The sequence below is a fragment of the Dermacentor albipictus genome, chromosome 1 (assembly GCF_038994185.2).
Source record: "Dermacentor albipictus isolate Rhodes 1998 colony chromosome 1, USDA_Dalb.pri_finalv2, whole genome shotgun sequence".
Classification (NCBI taxonomy): Eukaryota; Metazoa; Arthropoda; class Arachnida; order Ixodida; family Ixodidae; genus Dermacentor; species Dermacentor albipictus.
In genome coordinates this window covers 477,979,286-477,993,418 of record NC_091821.1, presented here as the reverse complement: position 1 = coordinate 477,993,418, position 14,133 = coordinate 477,979,286, and the positions used below count along the sequence as shown (strand labels likewise).

Here is a 14,133-nt window from a genome sequence, read left to right as displayed (position 1 = left end):
GGAATCGGTTGGCGCAGGACAGGGGTAAATGGAGATCGCAGGGAGAGGCCTTCGCCCTGCAGTGGACATAAAACAGGATTATGATGATGATGATGATGATGAATGTGATGATGATGATGATGGAGGTGGTGGCCCCCCCCCCCCCCCCGAAAAAAGATCCTGGGTACGTGCCTGCTCGCTGGGGTTACATCCTATTCAACCACAGAGGTAATTCGAGTATCGAATTAAGTGAACTGTGCTTAGAGCGGATCCGAGGCTACACGCGAACGGAGACAAGAAAATACGGGCAGTTGTATAAGTTATATCAAAGTAGGTTTGAAATAATGCCGTGCGAAATAAAGCAGCCATGAGAATGAATTTTTTATTTGTGATCTTTTATTTTGGGAATTGTAGATATTTGCAAACGAAGCGCCGGATAAAAAAACAAGACTCAACATTTAGCGATGGACATCGAAGAAAGTGTCTTCCGTGGCGCATTAGGACACCATGTGGTTTTTTGTCTAGAGTGTACTACTTTGGGTTCAACCCAAAATTTTAGACAGCATTCGCTACGGGATTCGCCCATATATTTTTCGTAGAGCCACACTAGGGATTCCTGTTTTAGGCGCAGGCTGTGTGAACGGGCACATGTGGATTTACTTCGCCATTACGCGTTGTAACTTCTCCGTATATAGTTGTACGCTAACTTCGTGCGTCTTTTTTCTTTGCAAGCTTATCTCAGACGCCTATTTTCTTGTCCTACGTGCACTAGAAGGCCTGAAGTCATCCAATTTTACAAGATGACAATGACCAGGAACTCAGTCCCCAGGAACCCCAAATCAACCTGAAGTCGCTAAAGAAGACCTTGTCTTCAAAAAGAAAAAAGAAGAAACACGTAAAATGAGCCAGGCTGAAACGCCGACCGACGTGCTGTGCAGTGAAGACGAAACAAAGAGATGCTCCGCGCAACCTTGTGATTGTGCAGTTCAAACATATTTTTTTTCTTGCTTAAAACAAAATTTAATCCTTTAAATCTTTCTACATAGATAGGCAGCAAAGCATACTATGCAATGCTGACTAAGCCATATTTCACTCGGAACGCTACATTGTGAAAATGAAGCCACCAATTGAGTCAGAACGTAATTTTTTTTTCATATTTGCCATGACATTAAGCGAAAGTTTAGGTTTTATTTCTTATCAGAGTATTTTTATCATCTAGTATTCACAGATACCAAGTCCATATTGTGAATACATTCCTCATGGAAATGTTAGTTTTTTTATAAAAGATATTAAACAAGGGGCAATTGTCGGCTTTTCCTTACGGCTAAAAATTATATAAATTTAAACCATAAGTAATAAACGACAATAGTCATGAAATAGTACCGTAGGGGCTATATAAAAAAAAATTCGCAGTAACAGGTCGAAGCAATAACTTCGTAGAAATTTTTCTGCCTGGCATAGTTTCACTTGTGTGCGCAACCTTCGAAGCGTCCTCACGGCATTAGAATTTTTTTTTCTTTTTTTTCAGAGAAGAAGCTTGAGTAATGACTTCCCACATTGAGATAAAACAGTATCATTTCTTTTTTCAGCAGAATCGCAGGTGGTCGAAAAGCACCGAGTACGCTTGAGATGGAATGACCCATGTATGTATATATATATATATATATATATATATATATATATATATATATATATATATATATATATATATATATATATATATACGAAGCTCGTAAAGCCCCCTTCCCCCGAAAAGATTTAAACTTTGCGCCTATGCAGTGGCATACTGCATTGCTGCGCGGCATTCCCTTCCTCTCCCGCCTCTCTAGCACGGCCTATCGCATAACACAGCGGCCAACCTCTCGTCAACTGTCCGGGAAGCCAACAGCGAAAATTGGAAACAATTGGAGTCTATGTTCTTTCATGGTTGAACATTTAGATGGTATCCTAGCCTTGAATGAACTTGTGATGACTTGCCGTTCAAGCGCGGTCAGCTTCACATTGCAAATTGAATTCAAACGACCCGCTTTAGTCACATGAGTATGAGGGAAGCGGATTTGGACAGGACGTAGCTTCAGATGAATACTTGTTCGTGAATTCTTCAAGCATATTGCGTGGCTTTAGCCTAATAAGTTTTTCTTTATAATAGGTTGATTTTTGTATGTGTACTACATTTATTTCAACATTAACAAACTCATTAAAATTGCCTTCCTAGATGCGATACTAAAGCGTAAACCGAAAGGGCTTTGTCGGTGTGTCAACTCGTGGTTTTCGGTCTTGGCGGCGAAGTTTGTAAGTGCCTGCCCGTTACCCTACGAACAACTTTAGTCGTTGCATGCGTGTAATGCCTCGTTGACGACAAATCACACATTTTTACGCTCTGGCGTGAAGTATGGAGAGGTCCGGCGAGTGCGTCAAGAAAATGGGCGATCCTGAGCAACTAGAGAGCATCCGTCAGGAAAAGTCGGAAGCGTTTTCGCGTCACCGAGGCGACAAACAGAAAGTGCCGAAGCCACCCGCACCATCGCAGTCAAGAGGACTGGAAGATTCGTCAAAGATGCCCACCAAAGACGCGCCTGCGACTAGGCTTCCACTCTTGACCAAGTCAAAAGAGGCACTGGAGTTGGAGATACAAAAGAAAAAGGTGAGAGAGCTACCTTACGCGCGGCTACCTCACTTGCGTTTCTTACGGAAAGCATGCAAATCTGGAGCTTCCATGTCGGTGCGAGTTCTTCTCCCGCGGCCTCAGCTTGAGAGCAGAGTATCAGGGATTGGTCGCCCATATGTGACCTGTGTGTTGCAAAAATGGCAACCTCTAAAAATCGCACAGAGCGCCGTTTCATCCAGTCATCCGTTTCATCCGATGCGATTTGTCTAGGATGCCATGACGAAGATTAGGTGCCATCAAAACGGAGGCGCATAGATGCAAGCTATCCAGAACCAAGCATTATCGGTAGATTGCGCCAGTGCGTTCGAGCGCTGTAGACAAGTGTACTGATGACTATCCCGGTATACCTGGCATAAAGCAACATGCGACAACACCCACGGGCCCCAGCCCCTACCTCCCCCCCCCCCCCAAAAAAAAAATATTCTGCCTATGCTGCTGGCTTCTGGGACCAAGAAACTGGTATTCAAAAGGCACTGTTTCTCTTTCATACCACCTTTAAAAGCAATGACTAAGAAATTTTTAAGCAATGTAATGAAACAAGGGAAAAACGGATGTTTAATGATGCATATAGTGTGTGAATTAAAGTTGTCTTTTCACATTGTTTTGCACACACTGAGTAACTAGTTACTGAAAAGCAATGCACTGTTTATATTATGAGATGACTTCATGTTGACAATGGAAAGCTAAAACAGGTTGTCGTTCAGAGGTGCGTTTTTTATACCATAGCTGCTGTTTTTGTACATGCAGAAAGTCATGGGAACCATCAAGCTGAACACCCTCCCCGATGGGGGCAAGCGACTCAAGGAACAGTTGAAAGCGCTGGAGGACCAGCTCTTGCTTCTGTGTCTGTCAGTGCCAGGCGAGCAGGGCAACGGCAGAGAAAGCAGCTCCGCAGAGGATACGAACACGACTGCTAAACATTCTTGCACTAGTTATTCTCGAGGGGAGTCCAGATCAGATGTATCAGTTGAAAAAGCTGGGAGACAGGCTGACACAGTATCAGAGCGGACGCTTCCTGCCTCTAAAGAGTCAAAAAAGAGTGCCCCAACCGAGAGTGATGTGAGAGAGCATGACTCTTCAAAGGAGCCTCATCAATGCTTGCAAACAAAGGGTAGTTCTGATGCACATAGTTCAAATGCATCAGCAGGTGTCCATAAAAAGCATAGTGATAGATTAAGCCATGACAGAGAAAAGAGCCGTGCTGTGCCCGAGTCTGCAGGAAAGCAAAGAACATTGGAATCAAAAGAAAACAGAGTTCAGAGCTCCCTTCAGGAGCACATTCTGGCAGATAATGATTTGTCCAGGCACAAGTGTGAGTCCACTTCCCAGAGTACAACAGCAGCTGATATTCCACTGAAAGGGACGTCATCTTTGACAAGTGTGGAGCAAGGTATGTGTGTCATCCTTTCAGTCCACCTTCCAAATTTGTAAGAATGGGCAGCTGCTCCTGCAGAAACTGCCTGAGGGTTTCAAACCAGGGCACAAATATGGCCTTAGCGTTACTTGTTGCGTTGATTAATGTAATGCTCTATGCCTTTTGAAGAGTTAGTGGGACCTAGTGCTTAAGTGATGCAGACAAGGAAGAACGACAAGGATGTGCTCACATCCTTCTCATTCTTCCTTGTCCGCGTCACTTAAGCACTATGGTTCCAACAACTGTGTCAAACCAACTTGCCCAGAAGTCTGCACTCCTGCCTTTTGAAGTGCACATGCAGGAAATGACATGGTGCATAATACAACTGTACCATCATGACAACCACTAGGATGTAACATTTTCACAGTCTCTATGAGTTGTGCATGTGTTGAGTCCTTATACTTTTTTCCAGCAGAACACATGCTATTGATTGAAAGGGCATTAATGATGTATTCCCATCAAATCATTGTCCACTTCAAGGTGGCTTGCAGTGGTAGTTTGTGCTCATGCCCTGAATTGGTTGCTATGCAAACAATGTTTCCAGATTGAAATGCTGCCTTATGTGTTCTTTGTACACTTTCGTATCCTAATAACTGTGCCACAACATGATAAAGACAAAGCGATCGTCAGTGTCAGGTTGCTGATGCTCTTGAGACTATGTATAGCCTAAACAGTTTTGCTGAAGCTCAAAGAGAATACTGAGAAAATACTGAGCCCAGCATCAAAGAATTGGTTGTACCCACACATTGTGCATCACTCGTAATCCTGCTTAGTGATTTCAGGAGGAAACTGGCATGTAAGATTTCAAGGTTATCTGGTGTGGTTTCCTTGCATAGAAATGTTGCAGCAGCACTTTGGACAATTTAACATTATTGAATTAAGGTGAAGTTTAGTTTTATTTATTTTCTCTTTAAGCTTAGATATTACATAAAGGAGTGGGTAGCATGTAAAACAACACACATTTCAGTAGCGTAGTAGGCTTTACATTGATTTGTTAATAAGGGCTTTCTTGATTGTGTCAGCATTGACGATGGAAACAGGAAGGCAGTGCCAGTCTGCGCTCGTTGTTGGAACAAATGAATTGAAATGCAGGTTAATGCAAACATGACACAGCAACCATTATTTCCAGAAGAAATGTACGATAGTGATAGCGAAATAGTAGCTTAAAATGCAGGTCTAACGATACAATTTTATAAAGAAGAGACATTCGAGCTTATGGCAGCATGACAGGTTAGACAGATCAGAATGTATTTCAATAAAGCAATACTTGCTGTGCTCAAGTAGTTGAATGAAATCAAATCCTCCATGGTTCTGTCAGTATAGAGAATGGGAACTTGGTAGCAGGTACTGTTGTACATGATGTGACATGGTTCTTAGGGTGGGTGTCACAGTTACTGGCACACGAGACATGAATCTGGACCGACACACCAAACACATTTATGATGCATCACACCGATAAGTCCTCGTCAAATTTACATACATCCACAACAATGGTTATGCTGAGTTTGACCTCTCACCTTTACACTAATACCTTTCCCGAGTTCTTAAATCATCTGACAAGCTCTCATGTCCTAATAAGTCACGTGCGGTGTGGTGCTTACTTGTCTGAGTTGGTGGAGTTCTTCTGCATTGTTCGGTAGACTACTGGCATCCCTGCTGAGGGATGTCTCCGTAGGCTGGGCCTGGCTTGTCGAGCGTTGTTGTCGGTGAGGGTGAGGTTGTCCCCGTAGCATAGGATGGGGCCGTTGTCCTCAGACCAAGCCTTTGCTGGCGACCACGGTGCACAGCCGTGGGCATGGAGAATCAAACCTGACTGGTGCAGAGCCACCGGTGTCCTCCTCCTGCTCAACCCTTCAATCTCGACATCCTTGGTTCAGCGCCTTCTTTGCCCAGTGTCCAAGCCCTCTTCTTGCTTCTTCTGCTCTAGTGGTGTTCAGCCATTTCCCACCTCACTTGCAGGCCACGTCCGCCTTCTTCGTCTTCCTTCTTCTTCTACTTCATCTTGTGACCATAGTGAACTGAGTGAGCGAAGGTTCTTTATTGGATGGCGTTGTGCTTACTGAGGAAGACTACAACTGGGTGGTGACAGTGGCTACATGATCGCCCTTCGGTCAACAAAAAATCAAATGAAGGTGACAGCAATCAGCCCCAATTTATAGAGCATCATTTGTGCACTCTGGATCAACCATGGTGGCAGCAGTTTCAGCATATATTTGTGTACATGCTCAATGTACGGATCAATCAATCAATCAATCAATCAATCAATCAGTCAGTCAATCAATCAATCAAAATTGAAATTTATTTTGGCCATAAACAATACAGTGTTTCAACTAAAATAGGTGCACACAGGCAAACACTGTACCTGTACAACGTGGCTAAGCTCCAGTCACTCAAACAACAGCAGGGATGAAACAGTTTACATTACAATTCAGTAATACAAATATATAACCAGTTACAAGGACAGTTTTACAATACAACTATATATATATATAGGTAGTTACAAAAATTACTACAGAATATATGTATGACTAGGGATATGTTAATATTCAATACTTTTGAATAATGAATCATATAATTCCCGATTCGGTATGCGAATCGAACCGAATATTGCTTCAAAAAAATCCTAATATATTTTTTAATACTATATAACAACTGCACTATATCAAGCATGAAATTGAACCAAAAGTGTGATAACTATCATCATATTCATGTTGGATATGACATACTAGAGCAAACTCTGTCACCCACACAGCCAGATCTTTCTGGCTAAACATGATCACTCACATTACAATGTTATTTAGAGTAGGCATTTGAACCCGCCGTGATTGCTCAGTGGCTATGGTGTTGGGCTGCTAAGCACGAGGTCCCGGGATTGAATCTTGGCCACGGCGGCCGCATTTCGATCGGGGTGAAATGCGAAAACACCTGTGTACTTAGATTTAGGTGCACGTTAAAGAATCCCAGGTGGTCTAAATTTCTGGAGTCCACCACTACGGCGTGCCTCATAATCAGAAAGTGGTTTTGGTCCGCAAAACCCCATAAATAAATTTTTTTTAAAGTAGGCATTTAGCAGTTGGTAGTGCTTGATCATTTATCAATGCAGCGCCTTTGTTCTCTCCTTTCAATGCATACCTTTCTGTGCAACATACCTACTTTACGCAGTAGCGGCACCATCTGTCGTGACCATTCAGACTAGATAAAAGGTGCTCTTTCTTTTTTTTCAGTCTGCCATCGCCACAAACGACACACACGTCTAGTTTGGTCACAAAGGTATACACAGACAATAATTGGCCCACAACATTGCCTTTATAAATTTTATATGGTAACGCATGACCAAATATGCTTCGAAGAGCCGTTGAGTTTGTGAACGATCTGCTTAGTTTTTCCTAATGTTCCTCTTGTGCTTTTAATAAAGCGTGCTTTATAATTTGCACTGCATTGGCGTAGGCATATGGAGTGTTTGGGGGGTTCAAGCACCTCCCCCACCCCCTAAATATTCTGATGAACCCCTCCTCCTTCCCCTTCCTCCCCACAGAACAGAAGGTTTCATGAGGCGAGCTGTTAGAGTGAAGACATGGATGAAAGAGAAAAGTTGAATGTGAAAGCAAGGTGGGGGCCACTGGCAGTCACAAATTGGCGAGGAAGAGGGCATTAGAGAGCTGATCCCCCCCCCCCCCCCCCCTACTTGAACACGAAACCACTCTGCTGACCCACCAAGAACAAATGAGCAGAACGTACAGTGTATCACATGTGTGCGTTAGCTCGTGCCTGACTGCTGAAAATGCAACCATTATTTGTGATCATTTGAAGAAATAGTGCAAGGGGCCTGCTGGCCGCACCAGTGACAGCTGACACCTGAACAGTGGCGAGCAAGGGAGCTGTAACAAAAGGAAAAGAGTAGGAGAGTAGTCACGGTTGGTGGAGAATCCTTCTCAAAATAAATCTCTGGCTATGTAACTTGCGCAGTGTGTAATCACAGAAACTCTCCATTATTGCGAATACCGCGATGTGAAAAATGCTGGTGAGAAGGTTGTACGTTATTCATAAGCTATTTGAAAAATATTCGATAGAGGAGTCAATTCATTTGTTGCACTATTCCTTTCATATACAATTTGGTGTCAAAAACTGTTATTTGTGCACCCCTACATGTGACGATGTACAATACAAACAATTTCAAAAACAGTTATATAACTGGCCAGATTAGCTTTTGTTACTAATGACAAGAATGTCAATATTTTTTTCTAATTCATTATGTGTGGCTGGCAGCATTTATTAAAATATTTTGCTTTGATAATAGGTGCATGAAACAGGAATGTGCAGTTGACAATTGACACCTGGAAGGATAAATAACTGTGGTTTTTTGAAGACTTGCTAGATCTAGGATTATGATAATTGTCTATGATATGATAATAATGGACCTGTGTGTTTATAAAAGCAGCTACTACAATGATGATTCAATAGCATTCTGAGCACTTCTTTCAGCAAGGGTTAAACGAGATAGCACAGATGACACGCTGAAAGGATTGAACATCAAAACAGCAGGAAAGCAAACAACAATATATTGACTTTGAAGTGTCTGGAAAAAACTGAACTCGGTGCATGAAAACTAAAGCCAGCACAATTCTAGGATGAAGTCTTGTTATGCAGTATTGTAGAGTTGAAGCAGAGTGTTATGCTTATGCATAAACCCACCAGTGCCATTGTAACACTAAGCACATTGATTTCCTCTGTGTTGCACATCAGGATACTTACATTCCACAGCTGTGTTGTGTAGCCTTAGATGTAGTGTACATTGTGGAATTGAGACACTGCCTAAAAGGAAGTCTGGCACCAATGACAATGGATTTTGCAGAAGTGCTTCGCAGCTATCATGAGATAAATGAGCAATGCAGGGATTATGCTTAGTGCTTGGTTTCTTATAGCTTAGTGCACAATAGGGCTGTGACAGTGTAAGTATTCCTCATGGCAGTGTAATCACAATTACATATGTTCGGTTTTTTGCTTCATGTGGTAAGTTAGTGACAAAAAACATTCCATGCGATTTAGAGCACTGAGGCATTTTCACTTCACAAGTTTATGCTCGCAAATTCAGTTTTTCTGCCAACACGTCAGTGACTACTAATACTAATAACAGTGCCATTGACTGCATCTGGAAACTGTTATATGGAAAGATTTAGAACACACATACACTCTGTACAATGCTGCAGCAGCAAGAGAAAACTGCTCAACTGTACGACAAAGCAGGATGTATATTGGGCAGAAGGAAACTGTGACTCAGAAGTATGCAGCAACTAAGAATCAAAACCGCAGCACACCAAAAATTGAAATTGTAGTACAGTGAGCAAGTAGGCTGTGCTGAAGGTTAAAGAGTCATTTTCGAGGTGCTCGAACAGCTGCTCGCAAATTTGATTGCTCAGAAATCTAGCAGCACTGGATTTCCTATGCAACAAATTCACATTAAAGTATATGGCATTGGGGTGTACTGTTCACCTGTATGGGGGTAACCCTCTTGCTTCTCAGTATCATTAAGTGCATTCACTCTACGACATACCCCTATCCCCGACACCCACGGCCACCAGGGTCCAGTGGCGGTGTTGTGGCAAAGAGACGACCCGTGAGCCCTGTGGCACGTGCAGGCATCTGCGGGGAAGAGCCCCGCCCTCCGACAACTGCCTTGCACAGTGTGTACGACCGACGTGTGCTCCTTGTGTCCCCGCTGCCACTCAGCAAGACAGCTGCTCCATTGGCTGTGGGAAGGAAGGGGGCAACGCTGGAGGCACTGGGCACCCGTGTCCCGAGAGGCCTCTCTGAGCGCTCCACGGCCCGCCTACAGTACTTGTTCCAGTGGGTGCCCCTCCTTTTAACCCTTACACAGTTGTTATAAACTTCGGCACAGAGCAGTGTGCTTAGATGGACACAGAAAGTGCTTGCGAGCACTTTGCCACATTATAACTGAAGATGCATGCGTGCCGTCGGCCAGTCGTCACCTGAGACAGGCACGCACATCCAGCTTGCCCTCAAGGTGCGAGGATGCTCGCCCTACTGTGATAAGTTTGCTTCAGTCTTTTTTTTTTTTTTTGTAAGTGAGAAAATGAAAATTCAGGAAAAATATAACCAACACTATTGTCCGCAGAGTGAGAACCCTTTCACCCTGCGGGCAAACTGGAAGTGTGCGCCTGTCTAAGGTGATGACTGGCCGACAGCGCATACTGTACTTGAAGTAATTCTTTGGCCACAGACCTGTGCAATCCTATTAGCGTATGTGAGCTCTGTACAGTTGGCACAAAAAGTTCACAAACTATGGGATACGAGTGAAAGCTGAATATACACTCCTGTATTCTGCTCTTCGGCCTGTGATAATATATGTGCAAAGTACATATTGTTGTACGGTTTTACTCGCTATGGATACAAAGTGATTGGAAATTGGATGTTTCATCAGATCTTGCAATCCATAAACTTTTACGTGACTGTATAAAGAAGCATTAAAACCATGAGGCTCACTTTTTCATCAAGAGCATTGTGAAGCTAACAGGCTACGAAGTCAGCTAAAGCATAGAGGAAATTAACAATAATTCTTTCTTGAACTGTAGAACCAGTTATAAATCGAGGGTAAGTTTTGTGTTAACCTTCACATCTTCAGTGAAGAAGAAAGGAAAAGAAAGAAGTGGAATGGAACATGAAAAGTTTGATACTAAAAGATGAGTATTCCAATCCAAACTTTATTTAATTATACACCCCTAATTTCCATGCATATCTGCAATCCTCTGGTTGTGCCAAGCAGAAGCTTGTCCAGTCAACCTGACGAGTGGGACGAGAGCCCTCAGCCGGAGGGGGTACGGACCCCCCTGATGCCCCACCAGCGACAAGCCCTGCGGTGGATGCTCTGGAGGGAGGAGCAGGAGGCTCCAGGAGGCATCCTTGGTGAGCCTTCATGTGTAGTGCCTTAAAACAAGTTAGGGGGCAGTGAATCCCACAGTTAAAACAAGGGGCTACAGAAGGAAGTTTGGCGATAGCACTAAAGTCACAGACAGCAACAGAAAGATATGTTAAAACCTGAAGTCAGAGATTCAGAAGCCATGTAATCAATGGGAATAATGGAGAGCAAGCCAGTTGTGGAGCTGCATTGAAAGGAAAAGAATGAAATTAGAGAGGATGTGTCTTGCGATAATTCAGAGTGTAGTATCTATCGTACTATGCCTGATCAACCTGTGTGAGAGCACGGAGTTTTAGGAGGGAATTGGCTGATAGCACCAGAGACAGCAGTGTTAAATGTATTGGGGGTGAGCTCCACCACTGGAAACGCTGGCGCCATTGTCGGCGTGACGTGGCATGAGGGATCACGGGAACACAGTGGCCACATCGGCTGCTTCGGAAGCGGCGAAGCGAACTGAAAGCGAAAGTTTAAAGTCCCACCTGCACTATGGTTCGGATTAAGTGGCAAGGTTTTCCCACCTTGGGTATCTGCTTGACAGCACTTGAAAGCACTAGAATAGGTAGTGGCTGCTTTTGGAGGCGTGCAGCATGGTAGGCTACTGCTCGGTGCCGCAGTGCTTGACGTATGCAACTGAACCCGGCGTCAGCCTTATTCACACGTAGCCGCAGGACAAGAAGCTGCGTGAAGCTTGGCTCGCGAAACTTAGAAGCGGCAAACAGCCATCGGCTACAACTCAGACATACAGCATGCACAGATGCGAGGAAGATTTCTGCTACGGCGTCAGGACTGCGATGTTCGGTGAGCAGCAGAAAACGCGCACTGAGACGCTTGCCCGCGCCCGCTGCCCGGCTAACGTCATGACGCTTAATTTGGTCTATGAACTTGTTGATGCTAGATTCTGACAAGTTCACTGGAATGGAAAGGGAGGGGTAAGAACCACATTAAAAAGGGCATGGCACATGGTTATGTTTGTGTTATGAATTAATGTACTGGATTACAAAACAGAAGCAATGGAAAATCGCACGCTGAAAAGACTGATAAACGTACAGTGCGACGCAATTTGAGAAATAATATTGAAAAGTCCAAGAATTTCGAAGAAAAGACATTGAATTGTCGCGACAGCACATCACAGTTGCCGTAGGCGTTGAAGTCTATAACGAAATTATTTTTCAACAGCTCTGATAGCGTCCACACAACACTCGTTACTTGTGTACTGTCAAATGCTCGCATTCTGCGGCCTAAAGCTCACAGCACGGTGCGAAAACACACTCGCAGCAAAAGCAAAACATTGTGCGCAGACATGCATGTAGATGCGCAGTTGATCGCTATGAACCCGTGCGATCGCTGCATTGAGGCTGCATTCTGTTATGCTCCATTCGGTTATACAGACAGCCCACTATAAGAGCATATTTCCCACAGTTTGCTCTCAGCGTTTGCCTACGTTTCACGCAAGAAGCCGGTTCGAGAGACTTCATCGCGGTGACCGCGCGCAGTGGCATTCACTGTACGTATTCGGTAAAGAGATAGTGTCTGTAAATGATTCTGTGCTTTCAGTTTGCCCACGATTACTATTTTGACAGTATTGACAGTAAAAAAATTTCCCTCGTTTTGAGAGTACTTACAGAAATATTCAGGAGGGCTGCCGCGTGATGTTTTTATTGAGCACCACGTTATCCCTCATACTACGCAAGGGAGGCGCTTCCGACAGATGGCGACTCCGTAAGTCCTCGCCCCCAATTGCCTTAGACACCAAGGTAGTATGGAACAGATTGAGGGAAGGCCAGCTATGAAACCTAATCAAAAGGCAGAGAAAGGAATAATATTGTCACAGTCGGTAATGTGGGAAAAGGAGGACGATGATTGTGGCCTTGGAGACGACGAAGAAGAGCGTAGCATTATCGCTGCTCTAAGCTTACAGGCTCAGCCATTAAAAGCCTGCTGTAAATAGACGCACGCTTCTTTCTTCCCGTAACATCTTCGGTGGACGTGCGGAGTAATCACTTGCGCAAGACGGAGCTCTGCAGTGGACGTAACCTGGCCGCCATGTCATCTGAAGGAGAGAGTTCAACCACGGCAGGTGGTTAAATGGGTGGTGTCCTACTGTTCAAAGCCAAGTCATGCCTTCTGAGAAGGAGGTGTCACATGAGGAAGTTAGCTTACAAACAGTATCTGGGTTTACTGTGTAGAAATTGTGGGATCTGATGTGGGGATTCTCACACCGTACTCTTGGGACAAAGGAACGACAACACAGTAGTGCAAACAATCGCAAGGGCATTTATTGCACCTTTCATACATCAATGCCTGCTAGCCGAGTTGCTATCCACAAACATGCCGATGGGCGCGCGACAAATCTAGAAGTCCGACTCACCGCGACCGGAAGCGAGCGAATATGTTCGCTCCATGCTGGATCCCAACGCCTGGTCGTTCGCATGTATAGTCACGCGAATCGTGGCGCGTTCGAGGGCGGCCACGCGAGGCGGTCTCGCAGAAGCATGGGTGGAGTGCACGCGGGAGACGTCCCCGCTGTGCGTCGACCCGCCGGGAAGTGGGTTGCTGCACGTGCGGCACGCTTGCTGTCCCGAACCCAAGAGAGCAAGTCCCTTCCTTTCGGCGCCCAAGTAACCTCGCACTGCGCCTGTACCACTCGGACCGCCGCGTGTGCGGCGGAGCCGCACTACAGGAGACGCGCTATGCGGGAAAAACATCAGGGGAGGCGCGAGGGTCGCGCATCCCCACAAAATATAAAAAAAAACCATTGGACATTTCTTACTACAAGGTGTGCGCAGGTCCTTGAAACCCTTGAAAACCCTTGAAATTGAAAAGTGTGTTTTCAAGGCCTATGACACTCCTGGAATCCTTTCTTTCTCATAGGCCTTGAGAACCTTTGAATTTCTTGAGTAATACAGTCTAAGATCATTTTCGTGACCTTCTTTCTTTGGTAAATGAGCATGAACCCACCAAACCTGCCATTTTAGAAACAGTGGTACAGTAAAATAAAAAGGAAGAGAAGAAAAAGTAAATGAGATCCATCGCATCACCGAGAAAAGCTATTATATATGAATGAGAAAGTCGGGATCCTCCAGAAATGGCCTGGAAATACAAAAAGGTCTTAAACAGGCTTCTTGAAAAGCCAGCTTT

The 14,133-nt window shown here is 44.4% G+C and overlaps 1 protein-coding gene across 4 annotated transcripts in view; it reads left to right on the top strand.

The window, feature by feature from the left end:
- The first annotated feature begins 2,205 nt into the window (after positions 1–2,205).
- The window catches only part of LOC139054860 (transcription termination factor 2-like), a 117,549-nt gene continuing 105,621 nt past the window's right edge, over positions 2,206–14,133 (top strand). For 2 of the 4 annotated variants that reach the window (XM_070532528.1, XM_070532525.1), the window contains exons 1-4: positions 2,206–2,623; positions 3,395–4,037; positions 9,641–9,905; positions 10,843–10,982. In XM_070532528.1, the coding sequence (XP_070388629.1) occupies positions 2,372–2,623; positions 3,395–4,037; positions 9,641–9,905; positions 10,843–10,982 (1,300 nt within the window). In that variant the 5' untranslated portion in view covers positions 2,206–2,371. The remainder of the gene's footprint in view (positions 2,624–3,394; positions 4,038–9,640; positions 9,906–10,842; positions 10,983–14,133) is intronic. The other 2 variants (XM_070532527.1, XM_070532526.1) reach the window with 2 other exon arrangements.